The 14,798-nt window shown below is 30.2% G+C and overlaps 1 protein-coding gene across 2 annotated transcripts; it reads right to left on the bottom strand.

The window, feature by feature from the left end:
* Nucleotides 1-58: 58 nt before the first annotated feature.
* Nucleotides 59-14,543, bottom strand: LOC117231272 (vacuolar protein sorting-associated protein 13C-like). Of its 2 annotated transcripts, XM_033489565.1 has the most exons (51): nucleotides 14,301-14,543; nucleotides 14,126-14,233; nucleotides 13,905-14,031; nucleotides 13,699-13,846; nucleotides 13,424-13,635; nucleotides 13,172-13,346; nucleotides 12,643-13,115; nucleotides 12,342-12,563; nucleotides 12,163-12,275; nucleotides 11,851-12,059; nucleotides 11,298-11,464; nucleotides 11,106-11,223; nucleotides 10,734-11,030; nucleotides 10,485-10,617; nucleotides 10,162-10,392; nucleotides 9,950-10,089; nucleotides 9,785-9,882; nucleotides 9,521-9,720; nucleotides 9,266-9,445; nucleotides 8,835-9,194; nucleotides 8,366-8,749; nucleotides 8,122-8,288; nucleotides 7,786-8,047; nucleotides 7,613-7,679; nucleotides 7,147-7,484; nucleotides 6,926-7,067; nucleotides 6,567-6,859; nucleotides 6,334-6,502; nucleotides 6,069-6,260; nucleotides 5,753-5,994; nucleotides 5,418-5,679; nucleotides 5,200-5,354; nucleotides 4,935-5,137; nucleotides 4,536-4,872; nucleotides 4,215-4,427; nucleotides 3,668-4,144; nucleotides 3,311-3,580; nucleotides 2,892-3,245; nucleotides 2,634-2,813; nucleotides 2,434-2,568; nucleotides 2,214-2,365; nucleotides 1,985-2,153; nucleotides 1,721-1,914; nucleotides 1,447-1,633; nucleotides 1,244-1,372; nucleotides 1,030-1,147; nucleotides 842-965; nucleotides 717-783; nucleotides 485-630; nucleotides 285-411; nucleotides 59-199 (listed from the first exon to the last, which is right to left on the bottom strand). In XM_033489565.1, exons 1-51 carry the CDS (start codon nucleotides 14,439-14,441, stop codon nucleotides 59-61), a joined length of 10,248 nt encoding a protein of 3,415 aa, XP_033345456.1. In that variant the 5' UTR covers nucleotides 14,442-14,543. The 2 variants fall into 2 exon arrangements, 1 of the variants encoding a protein (XP_033345456.1); XR_004492933.1 differs by lacking the exons at nucleotides 59-199; nucleotides 285-411; nucleotides 485-630; nucleotides 717-783 and having other exon boundaries at nucleotides 1,030-1,166; nucleotides 14,301-14,441.
* Nucleotides 14,544-14,798: the final 255 nt, after the last annotated feature.

Raw genomic sequence — 14,798 nt, forward strand, 5'->3', positions numbered from 1 at the left:
ATTGTGCCTGACTATCTTAAATATATAATTATCTTTTTTTTTATAGCTTGGATTCCAATTATACAACTTGCTTTGAACATATACTGTTCTCCATGTTCAAGATCATCGCTATATTTATTTTCTGGCACAGCCACTCCAGAATGTCTGTTGCTTCGCTCTCCAGGTACCAATCTATCATGGGTGACAAAGTACCTTCATTCTGCAGGTAAGATAAATTCATTACATTTATATCCTTAAATAGAAATAAGCGATCAACTTATACATTGTGTATAGTAAACAAGTACCTTGTTTACATGCAAGATAAGTTTATTGTTAACTACTGTTGGAGGTGATAGTAATTGATGAGTCTCTAAAGTCCATTTTACATTTAGGGATCCCCAGGTACAACCTTTTTCAATAAAATATAATCGCCTATAAACAAAATACAAATTGAAAAGAAAAGTTAACGATTTATGAGTAAAAAAATTAACTTTCATATACATACTGCAATGAAACAAGAGCTATATGTTTTCCATCGTTTGATAAGATAGTATGTGCCAAATATGTGTCTGTTTCAATACCTGGATTCTTGTTAATTACACTTAGAAGATGCATTCCTTTTGCCTTATGCATCGAAAATATTTCAACTCCCTAATAAAAGGTGAAAGAAAAAGGATTGAATTTATTTTAATCGAATTTCTATTCATAAATAATATTTTAATAAATTTATACGTTACCTTGTAAGGATTGATATAGCGCGGTAAACGTATACGAGATATGAACTTATGACCTATTTCTTGTGCCCTGAAATGCATAGTTCAAATGTAAATTCAACTTATGTATAACACTTTATCAACACTACCTTTTTATAATATCCGCTATTACTTTTGAATAAGCTTTTAAAGAGGAACTTTCAGTATTAAAAAATATCGACGTTTTCTTCCCCAAAGTTTTGAAGAAATATTTCAATTCTTCTTGATGAATACCTGCAAATGTAATTATGCAGTTAAAGTTCTTATAAATTAATAAGATAAAATGCTTTTTACTCACTGCTAATAAAGGCAGTTACTAAGCTGCAGGTTTCTAGTTCAATTTCTGTAGCAAACGAAGTACGAATTGAAAGATTCAAGGGAGGAACATCTTTATTTTGAATACACGGTTCCTTCATCTAAAATAAAAAGTGGTATCTATTTAATATCTTACCTTAATATCCTTTTACCTTAATATCAAGCAATTAATATTTCTTCAGTTGCATTTAACATACCTTAACTATACGAGGTTCAATGTTAAAATTAAAGACTGATATTTGCGTGGTGTCAGGGGTAGCATAACCCAATTGACACGCCACTTCGTAACTTAATTTTTCTGCTATTTCGTCTCCACATAAAATCAACTGAAAGATTCGACGTGTATAATACTTAGCATAAAAAAATTGCTTCCTTCAGAACATTTTCAATTCATACTTACTGTATTAGATTCATAAAAATTGTCTCCTGGTGATCTAAAGTTGTAGCCACATTGATTTCCTAAGACTGTAGTGGAACGAATCAAAACATGAAATTGTTGCATAGTTTGAGCCACGTAAGATCGTGATAGATCAAACAGAATTTCTTTAGTGTTAATTGTGATAAAGTTTCTTTCATAATATGGAAGCCTAAAATCCAAAGAAAGATATATATACAAAATTAACAGAATATGAGTATGTTATATATTGCTTTTTAATATTTAAATATTTTCGTACCGAAATTCAGCGTGTTTTTCAGACCCTCCCTTCTCAGAATATTCAAAAATAAATCGAACAATATTCTTATAATCTGCTATATCACTAATGTTATAAATGTTAGGTCTTTCTGTATCAGCCAACAATATTAAGCGTATTAAGATTGGAGAAATATACATATGTTCTATCACATTATTCCTTTTAACAGTTGTCTTCTGCAATTTATGTGTTATTATAAATTGTAGTTATGTTAATATATTAATGATGAGAAGTATATATATTTACATTGTTAGCTTTATTGGAAGGCAAGATATGAATGGTGGAAACATCTTTTCTTAGTTTTGCTGCAATAGAATACTTAGTTTCTGGTTTTTTTGGAATTAAATCGATCAGAGAAAGAAGAAAGCCCTCTTGTAAATTCAGATCAAATTCTCTAATTATGACACAAATATTCCTACAAAATACATTTGATTATATGCATACAATTGATACAGTATTAGCAAGAATTACGTACTTGTAAACATTGTAATTTAGTTTCCTTTGTTTCAAACATGTAAATTCTATACAGTGCTTCAATTTATGATTGCCTGCATATTTAATGATACTCTTTTGCAAATTTGAGTACAAAATCACTGGGAACGTAGTATTACGAATTTGATTATCCACCTGAAATAGCCAATTCAATAATATAATTAAATAATATTAATTGAAGATGATATTATGATAGTACATACCTGTATCCTATGAACATAGCCTTGTAAATAAGTGAGTGACATAGACTTCCTGCAATGCAACCAAATTCCTGGAGAATAGGTCCTTCTTAATTTTCCGAAGAACGGTTTGGTCATGTGCATTTTTACAAGATCAACCTGAAAGTTCATTATTTATACTTGAAATGTTACATTTAAATTGATAGTTTGTAGAATGTACTTACATCAATGAAATTTTCTAGCTGTGCTTTTTTACAAGAATTTACATACTTGCTCTCTATCCAAGCACTCAGTTCTAAAGATAAACTCTTCCATCTCTTGTCAAAATAAAGTTCCCAATGAGCTGCAGAATCTGTTATGTTAGCATACACTAGTTCTTTTAGATTCTCATTAGATTTTGTTATCTATAATCATGTTAAATTGATTATCTAATAAGAAATATCTTTTCTGCCATTTTAATTCATTAATATGTATATACTCACAATACTGATTCCAATACCAGCAAAAGAAAGAAATACCTCCTTTTTACTAGGTTCAGGATCGACTATACTCTTCGCTTTTAAGAAAACTGTTTCCTGTTGAGTAAATAACAAGATTCTTTGATTTCCTTCCATGTAACTGACCCAATAAACTACCGTTTTATTTTCCTGTGCATTTTTCAACATTGGTGACTTTATATCATTGTCGCAATCATTGCTTTCGTTATTAAAACTTCCAGATTTGCTTTCCAACCAAGTTAATTTATTGTTTTGAGATTTAATTGAAGAAGTAGAGGATACTCTGCTGTTAGAGTTGTCAACGATTACAAGTGGTACAATTTCTTGTCCATATCCATCCTAAAAATGAAAGAATCATCATATATTGTATTACATTTTGTAACAAGATATAAATTATATTTTACCCTTTCAAATCTTGCGTTGTATCCAGTTCTTTTATTATTGTACACATTCCAAATGAGTTCTCTGGACTTGGTGGGATCATCCCATGTATATAATAAACTTTGGAATGGATTTATCAGAACTACTTGACCCAAATTACACTGACTAATTTTTAAAAATAAATCATCGCAAAAGTTGTCTATCCTTAAAGGTATATCACCCGCCATGTATTTTTGGAATGTAACATGATATGGAGAATTAATACCACCTTTGATTTCTACACTAACTGCTGACTATACATAAACGAGTATATCACTTATAGTAATTGAAATCTTTCTATATATATAATTTCGTATATAATTATGTATTCAAATACTCACTCCATTATCCATTCTTAATACAGTTTTCCCCACATGTGTAATACCAAAGTGTTGTGATACCAATTGACTGTTTCTCCACTTTATTCTCATCTTCATTGATTCCGTAACCGGCCAAAATGGTAAACTTTGTCCAGAAAGAAGATCATTCCACAAATCTGCTTGATCATTTTCCTCCATAAATCTAATGGTTCTTTTCATCTTGTTAGTAATATAGAAACATGGAAGAAACGTGATAATCTTCGTGAAGTTAGGGGAAAGACGAGAACTTTCAATCTCTGTTAGAATTCTGTACTTTCTTCCTCTTTCTATATCTTTGCACACAATCAAAGACATGGAAGTAATTCCTTCCAATCCAAAAGGCAAAGACCATTCAGATTGATGAGCTCTCAATCTGACTGTAGTCTTTCTATTATTCTTCTGAGAGAACACCATCAGTTCTTCTTCTGGTATCTCGTTAATTATATGGGAGTAGCATTCCTGAGAGTATTAAATTATTACATATAAAGTACGTATGTATTATAGTTGCGCTTTGAAACAAATTAATTACCTGAATGTATAAAGGTAGTCCGGATTTATTTATCATCCAATATTGAGATTGAATAACAATATGCCAACTTGTAATTTTACACAATTCTATACATAATAAAAATGGTTTTGCCGATTCTAGCTCGCTATCAGCGTTCATAACAACAAATTTCTTCCCCAAGTTCGTGTTCAGTTTTGTTGTTCCAGTCCAATATGCACCCAAATAATTTTGAACCTTTGATGGCAGAAAAAATTACAAACAACTTAGATCAATTGAACGCTTTGTTATATTAATATACGATAATTATTATTATATAATACGATATTTATATAATATACATACCTTAAAAGTAAATTGGACATCAATATTACAACTCAACGAGTGCATGTTTATTCTTTCCCCTGGTTCAATTTTTACTTCGTAATTAATAGCAGGTATATAAACATCTATAACGAATGGTAGTTGATTGTTGAAAATAAAAGGAGGATAAATGTTTATCAAATAATTCGGTACGTGACAACTTGATTTCGCGATTACTGGAATTTCATTACAAGAAACTTTGACGTAAAATACAGAATTACTTTCATCGTCCTTCATTTTGCAACATATATCCTTAATCACATTTATTGTTGCACTTAGCTCTTTCCAGTAAATTCCTTCCTCGCTTACCTGATATTTTCTGAAACAAGATTTATCTTGTAATGTCAAGTAACGCCCTTGCTGTATTTATTTTCTACTTACTCTAAATAAGCAGGCAGTATATATATAGGAAAATGATAGGCTATGTATAAAGGAATGCTATAAGTGGAATCAGGTTCGATGATTGTCATCCTGATATTATCATCAAAAGGATTTGTAGGTTTACCGATACATGTGAGTCCCAATTTATCCAACAATGACTTCTTGTAATAAAGACCCAATGCGTACGAAGTCTCATTGCGAAACTAAAATGAAAATACTCCTAAAATAAAATCATAATGAAACAAGAAAAAATTATATACTTTACCAATAAAGGTGATCGTACAGTAATTGTACGATATAAGTAATTATTAATAGTAGCTTCTATGATCAGGTGATAGCGCACATCGTGTCTGATAGGTCGGAGTGGAATTAAATTACACCCCTGCCTTTTAGGACAGTATACCAGTACATCCTCAAATCCTATGATTGTGATAAAAAAAGATAAAGATACTTCATTGATAATATATTTGCATTTAAGAATACCTTTAAAAATGATTCGTAAAACTTCTCCAGTAATTGTTTTGTATATACTGATTGAAGAATCTTTCTCAAATATTTCCTGCATTGGCATTGAATGATTCTGTAAATTTGTGTCAGGATCAGCAAAATCCATTTCATTGTCAACTAATTGCGGACTTGTAAGTCCAGAATGAGGCTCCGCTTCTGGACTGCTAGGAATACTTGCAGATGGACTAATATCATGGTAATCTTGACTGACAATAATTCGAGTTGCGTTTTCGTTATTCTATGATGAAAGAAGTAGTCGTAAAAATCATCTTCTTTAAAAATAATGTATTAATTGAGATAAATGTACTGACTTCGTCTGGAACAAGAAGCTCTATTCGGCTCTCATGACCAATATCGTTTTGAAGATTTAATTTTTTCATACTAGTAGATACAATCGGTATTCCACTAGTGGCTTGTTTAAATGCGTTCATGATAATATCTACCACGATAATTAAATTTGGCGTAATTACTACATTGAGCTTTTCTTCCGTTGATACGATAATGTATACTGCTGTATCGTTTGATTTTATTGATTCGCGGCCGAGCGGTCCAACTGGTGATTAAAAACCTATTATAATAACAAATTTATGATGATTAATTGTAATAATTGTTATAATGAATCCTTACAAGAATCCGCATTGCACTCCGGTGTCAATTCTAATCCTTCATCTTCGTTTGTGCTGGTGTCATCACTATCACTGTCCTCATCCCCACTACTGTTACTATTGAACAAATAATTAGAAGTTCTAGTTAACTTTTTCTGTCCTTCTTCATCATCTGTATCAGAGTCTTCTTCATATGTCGAATACATTTCTGTCTCTATAATGAAAACATATTTAATAATGTATTTATTAATCTTAATTATGTGAATAAAGAATTTAGTTTTAAGTACCACTTGATTTTGCTACATTTAAATGGTCTGGAGTTATAAAAACCATATCTGTAACATCCTGATCAATATTTCTAAAACTCTTTTTCTTGACTTTTGAAGCATCCTGTTTTATATGTTGGTATGAATCGGTTGAATTTGAATTTATCATGAATGCTTCACCATGACGCATCTATACACATAGTAAAGAATATAAAACATAAAAATTTATTACACTCATGTGTTACAAAAGTTACCTTTATTGTAAATTCCCATGGTTTGTAATTCATATCATCTTCTGAGCACAAATCAATCAGAGGTTCCCAATTTTTGTAATCCATATTATAACAGAATGCATGAATTTTTACATTCGATTCTAGATTAAAATCATTGAACCAATCATTAATAGAAATTGTAATTGTACTCTCCATTTTTATAACAGAAAATCGTTCCATTGCATATTCTATCTCTAGTAGTAAACATAGTATTAATGGTTTCACATTAAAAGTTACCACTCGATCGTTACATTCATAGATTAGATGTGAATCATCTGTAAAATACAATCTATAAGAACTATTTTAATCCTACAGAAATTTGTTTGTACAATAAAACTTACCATCATGCAATTTTTTATATGGTACGTTCGAAATTTTCTTTGGTGTCCACAAATTAGTGTGCATGTTAAAATCTTGATTTGCGAATCTGTCTTCTAGTTTCACATTGATACTATCTATAAAGCTTGTAGCTTCGTTCAATATCTAAATGTGTATATACAATTTTATAGTTATTAAACTTTATGAGAATAAAAAATATTATAATCTATATTATAATACTTGCATTGATAAATGTATGTATAATTTCTGCAGAGACGTGAACATCAATTTTATTCACTGCGACAATATAATTGACATTGAATTCAGGTGCTTCTTCTTTTCTACAAATTTCAATATCACAGGGACATAATAACCAGAAGGGAATATGATGCGAGTAATTCCCTTGTTTCTTTGATTTGGCACGTACGTCAGTTAATGTATAAACGATCGATGATGAGCAGCTATGTCTACTACTCTCGATCGACATTTCTGCTTGTAATAAAATCATATGTGCATTGTTTGCTTTCAAATCTCCGAAAAGCAAAATCTCAGGCTTGTGTATCCTTACAGATACTGTAGCATCTAAATTATATAAAATATTAATGTTTAAATAATTGTAAATAAACTATTTGCTCTTTCACTCTATAATTATTATATAAATTGAAAAATACTAATAAAAACATTCAACTTTAATAAATATGTGTAAATACCTGGTTCTTCTGTAAAATATTGAGCGTATTTTAATTTATTTTTTTCTGTAGTAGTAACATCTTTGTTCTTGATTTGATACAAATATGTATTGCAAGTATTATTAAATTAGTTATCTATTTATATATAAAGTAACTTATATATAATAGCTTAAAGAAAATGTTCAATTACTTACTGTCGTAGAACTATTATTTTCGTATCCATGATTAATAATTCCTTCATCAACTTGATCACCCGGGAAAGAATCCATAATATACCGAGTCAGATGCATCACGAATGGTACCGATAAGTTTATTCTTACTTCCTGAATAAGTGCATCATAACATTTTTCTCCAGCTGGCGTACAAGTATACGTAACATCAACAATAGGAGACATTGAAATGGATATACAAGATTCAGGTTGCATTCCTATTTGTCTTGCTGGCGATTGAATTATCCTTCAATCCAAAGTGAAGATGTTATTTAACTACGTTAAAAATATACCAAATAGAAAGAGTATAAATATACGAACTTTCTGATAGTCTGAGAATCTTTTCGAGTATCTTGCAAAAGACAACTTTGAAGAGATAATTTCATCTTTAAACTTCTATCACTGTAAAATGCATATGTATTAATTATCTCTCCGAACATTAGTCTACATAAGCCGTGATTCAAATCACGAACGGGTGAACTTAATACCTGAAATAAATTTAAAATAGATATAGATCATATGTGGTAGAATAGACAAATTAAAATAAAATTAAGTGATAAATTACCTCCTCTGAATCTAAAAACAAATTTAACTGCAACCCTTCTAAGCTTAATTTGGTATTAATTTCACATACAGAATTTTCATTATGTGTGAGAAAATCTTCCAATTTCTTTACCATTGCTTCTTCATTACTAAATTTTTTTAATTGGCTCATCATTGCAGATTGCGTTTCGTTATAGTATGTATCTTTGAATAAAATAATTTTGGATATGTTGTCTTTCCACACTAGTATACTAGACTTTAAATCTCTTTGGCTCAAATTAATATATGCAAAATCCATAGAACCTTGTATATTAAATAACCCATATGTTTGAAATTCCATTGCACTGCGATATTCTGTTTTTCTTTTAATATCAAAACGAATATGTACCGGTTCGACAATTGGTTCCTATGAATTCATCATTTGATTAAATCATTTTATTTAAATATTATTTAGTTCTTAAAAAACTACTTTTTCAAACATTAAATCTTACTTGGATTTCTAGATCACGACTGAGTGTCATAATTGCCCTGGACACAGTCATATTATTTAATTTTACTAGAATATTATCAATTATTACTTGGTTTGAGTCACTGCTGGGTATTTTAACACTTAGAGTAGAATGATCACTCTTCTTGAAGAAATTTTCAACTGATAGTGCACCTGTATTTAATACCAACAGACTTGGAACTTCTTTACGCTGTGGCAACAAAAATATGGGACCTTGAATATCAATAAATATATGCAATTTCGTTGCACTTTTTTTGAATTCTCCAATCCCATTCATGAGTTTCTTAACTAAGTATTTCTTAAATTGCAAGAAATACGTAGAAGTAAATGGCGCTAAAAAATACTGTAAGAATGAACAAAACTTTATCATTACTGTTATGATATAATAATGGTATATAAATATGAAATGTATACCTTCAAATCATACAAAATTTTGCAAATAAGTACACAATTCATTCTTCCAATGGAAAGCTTAAATGTTCCATCCGACATTACATCATCTTGCTTTGTATCAATGTCCGAACATGTGTATAATCTTGGCATATGTCTCACGTATTTTAAATCAAAAACCTTATCCTCCTCTGTAGTTAAAATCTTATAAAGAAATATTTAAAATTAAGAATACGCGAAATTATATGTAATAATATGTCTCATAAATTTGATGTTTACTTTAGAATAAAGTGTATCCTCGCTCAAATCTTCAATCGATAGATGTCTAAGATGTACACGCAATACCATTCTTTCATTAGCATTGTAAATGCAATCGTTTTCCAGTCCCAAGACCTGTATTTCTATTAAATCTAAATCCTTATCGCAAAATCTTACCACTAAAGCGCTTAGTCGAGCAGAATAATTCAATTTGATAGCACCTAAAAAAAGATAAAATGTTAAGATTATAGACGATGAATTTATAATAATTTTATTATTCTTTACCAGGTGGGATAGGTGGATCGTCTTCTTTCGTTTTCCAATGTGCAATTTTGTAGCATATACTCTCCGCGAAGTCGAGAAGATTATTGTTTTCAAAAATGCTAAAAAACATCTATTATTCAGATTTTTTCTTATTAAATATTTAATAATAAAGATATTAATACATACTTAGCCAAATTATACCAGTATTCTCGTATTTTCAATACTGCAGGTCTGTGGAGATTTATATTGATGTTCAATATATTTACGACAAGAGATCGTTCAATACTTTTGAAGTGGGATTTGAAATCAGGACAGTTCGATTTGACCTACAAAATATATTAGTAGGAAAATATGAAGTAAACAAAAAAGACTTAATTTCATCGCACAAATTACAGTACCTTACGATACGATATAATAAAAACTTCGTGTGACTCTTCAGTAGATATTAATTCTAAATATGATCCAGTTACTCCAGCATTTGTTTTATCTACTAAAAGAATAGATCCTACACCAAATTGTACAGCAGGTCCATACTCCATTATCGCGGTTTCACAATACAACCCATGCAATCTTAAATTCAAGTAAGGTTCTTCTCTTCCATAATGAATAATTCCCAAATGAACTGACAGCTAAACATTTGAAAATATCATTGAATATATTACAAAATTGATATTTTAAAAGATACATAAAGTCTAGTGAGAAAGATCAATATATATAGAACCTCTCCAATAGCAAATCTCAACAAGAAATTTATGTGATTATATGGAGATACGTTGTCATCGAATCCAGACAGACTTATTGTCTTTGATAGTAATTCCAAGTCTTCTTCACTGACCTCAGAAGACACAACACTTCTGTGATATGAAAAAAAGAAATTTTATATATAGTTTGTTTGTAATAAAATAATTGCATTCTATCAAAATATTGAAGAATACATTTTGTACATTAATATTTAATCTTACTTCGTTACCTATCGAGTTTTTGAACATGATTCGTCAAAAGTTCCTTAGACACATGCGTGATTTTATTTTGTATCATTTCAATCGATGACAGACATACGCTACGTTGCACATTTTTAAGGTCTTTCATCGATATGAAAATTTTGTTCAAGTTTTCTTTACAAGCATATTGTTTCATATTGCCCCTGTACTTCTCTACATTCTGTTGATACGCCAATAGTAATAAATTCAAGAAATGAGCAATCAGTCGTATTTTATTTTCTGATAAATTAAATTTTATACTCGAAATGGACACATTGATTTTAATTCTAAAAAATAATAATATAAATAATATATAAATACAATAAATCTGATCTAATATGCCCAAAAAGATTAGGAGGTACCTTGGTAACTGATGGTATTCTGGTTTTATACTACATGAAATAGTTGTAGTTGCTTGTATCTTTGGTAAAAAATGATACTCAGAATCCTTCTTTTTTCTAGCTGACCTCCAATCATCTCCTATAATAAAATAAAGAGTATTTGAGATAAATGTATTAAGATTTGGAAAAATGAATTTTAAAAAAAGCTAGTACCTGAATGACAAAATAGTATTTGTGCTCCAGAAAATTCAATATGTATTCTGTCGTAAAGTAATTCTTCCAATTCCATAAGTGTCGCATCTTCAAGTTGCAAGTTTATAGACTGTAGTTCATTAGACAAACTCATATTACCAAAATCCATGACAAGGATATGTCCGCCTCTAAAATTCCTTTGTGTTACTTCCAGACCCAAACAAGCTTAACCGTTTGAGTCCCAAGCAGCGCGATCATGCTGTTTAGATTCTGTGTCGAAAAGTCCCAGTACATTTGAACGTTATGGACGACTGACGGTATTTTGTATTTTATTGTTATCCTCTCAATAATTTTTATTGAACAAAACTTGTAAATTAATAGTACGCATATATAATGATATAGATGTATTTCATAAAGTAACAAATATGACGAGCACTATTACACCGCTTGGTTCTCTTCGCAATCGATTAAAACAAGCGCTATCGCGCTGTTCAGGATTTCTCGACCCTGTTTTTTCAATGACCACTGGGACTCAAACGGTTAAGAATTTATTAATGTTTCACATTATACGCACTTCTGTATCGATCCTTGTTCAGGAAATATGATGTATGGTCCTTTAATGTCTACTTTGAAATTAATCCGAAGCGTTTGAGAAACAATATTATCTACCAAAACCAGATAATTTCTTTTTATATATTCGTACAATTTATACGTCCACAAAATTGTCGTTTGCATATCCGAATTATTAAGTTTGAAAAATTGAATAATTTCTATCATGGCATGCTAAAATTTAATAAGGTATCATTTTTTTATGATGCTGATGAATTAATATTGGATGGATGAATTAACATTCCTAAATACATTTATCTTATAAAAATATTATTACATGATAATAAGTCACTTCTATAGCTTCCAGCTTTATAGAAATGTCGAAAGTTGGATCCACGTTTTCCCCATTCTTTTCAAAATCTACTGCCAAAAAGTTAGTTGATACATTCCCTGTAAAAATGAGTAATGATAAAATTAGTAGTAAATTCTAATTCCCAATAAAGTAAATTCTGATACCTGTCAAAATATTGTCGACCGTGATTAATGGCACTAAGTCACCTTCTGCAGAAACGCCTTCGATTACAAAACTCTCAGCTCGGGCAGACACTTTGAAAGCAGACATCAGAGGACGTATTTCAACACTGGTTAAGAGCTGAGTTATAGTTACAACAAGAATTTCTCTATTATAGCTTAAAAGACTCAAACAGCAGTTTGCTAAAGTAAAATTGAATTTATAATCTGAAACAGAATATAAAAAGTTGTCTTTATCATATATGCATTTATTTTGATTGTGAATTTGAGACAAATTCTATTGTACCTATTGGTTGGGGTAGTTTTTCCAGTTTTATTTTCCTTCCTGAATCATTAGTAATATGATGCAATGATGGTTTAATTTGTTGTCCTTGTGTATCATTATTTTGTACTTCTTTAATCAATGTTGTGTTTTCTAGTACATTTTGTAATGAAATACTGGTATTCATACTTTGATGTTTCTCTTCAATCGTTTTATTTTTCAATTCCTGCTTAGCATGCTCTCTAGCTATTACCATGTTTAAAATAGTCAGACAATCTTCATATTTTTGTAAATCCAGTTTTAGTTCTGTATCATTTGGTCGCAACAAGTTCTGCAAGCATGCTTCTTTATACTTTCTGTAGTTTTTCCTGTGTTCACTAACCCTTGACCATGTATAGGGTCTTATATTGTAATCTAAAATGGAATTGTAAGCATACTTCCACCAAGCTGTTGGATTTTCCTTTACATTATCGTTTGGACGATATTTTATATATGGTCTGAAATAACATAACAATGAATAAAGTCAACAAAAAAATGCAATCAATATACGTACTTATTGATTATCGCACGTGACAACGAATTATAAAGATGACAAAAAGTAATATATTGCGCTTTGGAAACTTGCATTGCCACATCATGAAGGACAATATCAACCAACATGCGAGATGTTTGTGTCTCATTACCTTTATGTATAATTACTTTTATCTTTGCAGTGAATGGTTTTAGTACTACAACATAACATTGTTAGTTTCCTTACTTATATTTAAACACAAAGTTACGTTTATAAATAAAATTGTAAACTTACAAAATTGGAACTCTTTGTTCTTCATACCAAAGGTTTGTAAAGCTCTGTGCATTGTACTTTTCCATGCTAGAAGACTGAACATATTCCAATCGCATTGTGTGCTTGTAAGAGCAGATTCTGTGTCATAATCCATATATATGCTTAAGGATTCTGCCCTTATTAATTGGTAAATTGTACTCAAATTACTAGCACAAACACCAGGTTTCCATTTACTACAATTTGACATGAATACATATAGATACTGATGAAATAATAACAGGAAATTAAATATTTACCTATTTGTAGTCATAACTGATATACTTTGAATACAGACACCACAAGCACATAGAGATCCATTTAGCTTTTCTTCATATCTAATATGTACATTATTTATACTAATTTGGAAATTTTTTGTCACAGATGCCAGCAAATTATCAAATAATTCTAAAATTAATTGTAGAAGAAATTAGTGCACACACTTTATCATACATATATGAATTACCTGTTTTGAACGCTTCATCTTCCTTTAAATCTTCTAATATTTTCTTTTTTTCTGCCCTTATCAACTTCTTTTGTACTTCTGCATCATATGGACCATAAGCAGCAGGCACAGCCACTATATAAATATCCTTTAAGCAGAGTTAACATATTGTATCTGAATGCTTTTTGATATTAACTAAAACATACCACAAATAAAGAAGAATTTTTTACTAATTTGTTTACCTCGATACAAAGAATAATTGGCTGAGAAAATAATCCAGACCATGGTATCTTTAAAACAATCCTTCCTATTAGACCAATTTCCACTTTAATAGGCAGACCAAATTGATACTACAAACCAAAAGATATTAATTACCTTCATATATTTTATTATTTTATAAGAGAAAAATTTGCTTACCAGAGCTTCAGGTTTTAATTTAAGATCGGTAAGGCAAGTATCGCCAGAAAAGATACCAACGTTGAACTGTTCGGTATCTAAATCCTCGATATACTTCCCCAAAAGCCGATTCAAGAACGCCGCTATGGCACCTTCGAACATTGTTCCGCATTTAACTAAGTCTATTATGTTGTTTACTTATTTGCATTTGGTGCTACACGGTTTTATATCATGGATTCATCTCATAACCTTAAGAAATTCGCAAAATAAATTCCGTCATGCGCGAAACTTGAAGATTTTATTGATCCCGTTTCCTTACGACTCGGGATCCAAGGCTAGCACCGGATGAAACCTTCATGCGAAGCTCCACCTACTCGGAAGATTTGCATGCACAAATCGAGAACCTATCCTTTATCAAATTTTGTAATACCGTTTCGAAAATATTCTTTTTTTCTAGTAAAAATCTTAAAATGAACAGAAAAGAATGATTGAAAAAAAAATTATTTTAGTAAATGCAGT

Source organism: Bombus vosnesenskii, unplaced genomic scaffold (genome assembly GCF_011952255.1).
Source record: "Bombus vosnesenskii isolate JDL3184/JDL3185 unplaced genomic scaffold, Bvos_JDL3184-5_v1.1 scf7180000013272, whole genome shotgun sequence".
NCBI lineage: Eukaryota > Metazoa > Arthropoda > Insecta > Hymenoptera > Apidae > Bombus > Bombus vosnesenskii.

What these genes read in the sequence shown, in the direction of transcription:
- LOC117231272 (XM_033489565.1), bottom strand. Translation starts at nt 14,441, where the DNA reads ATGTTCGAAGGTGCCATAGCGGCGTTCTTGAATCGGCTTTTGGGGAAG. An exon ending in TCACGTGCGATAATCAATAA is followed by an intron (nt 13,116 to 13,171) that starts GTACGTATATTG and finishes ATGTTATTTCAG; the next exon opens with ACCATATATAAAATATCGTC. An exon ending in TACTGGTATAATTTGGCTAA is followed by an intron (nt 9,883 to 9,949) that starts GTATGTATTAAT and finishes GATGTTTTTTAG; the next exon opens with CATTTTTGAAAACAATAATC.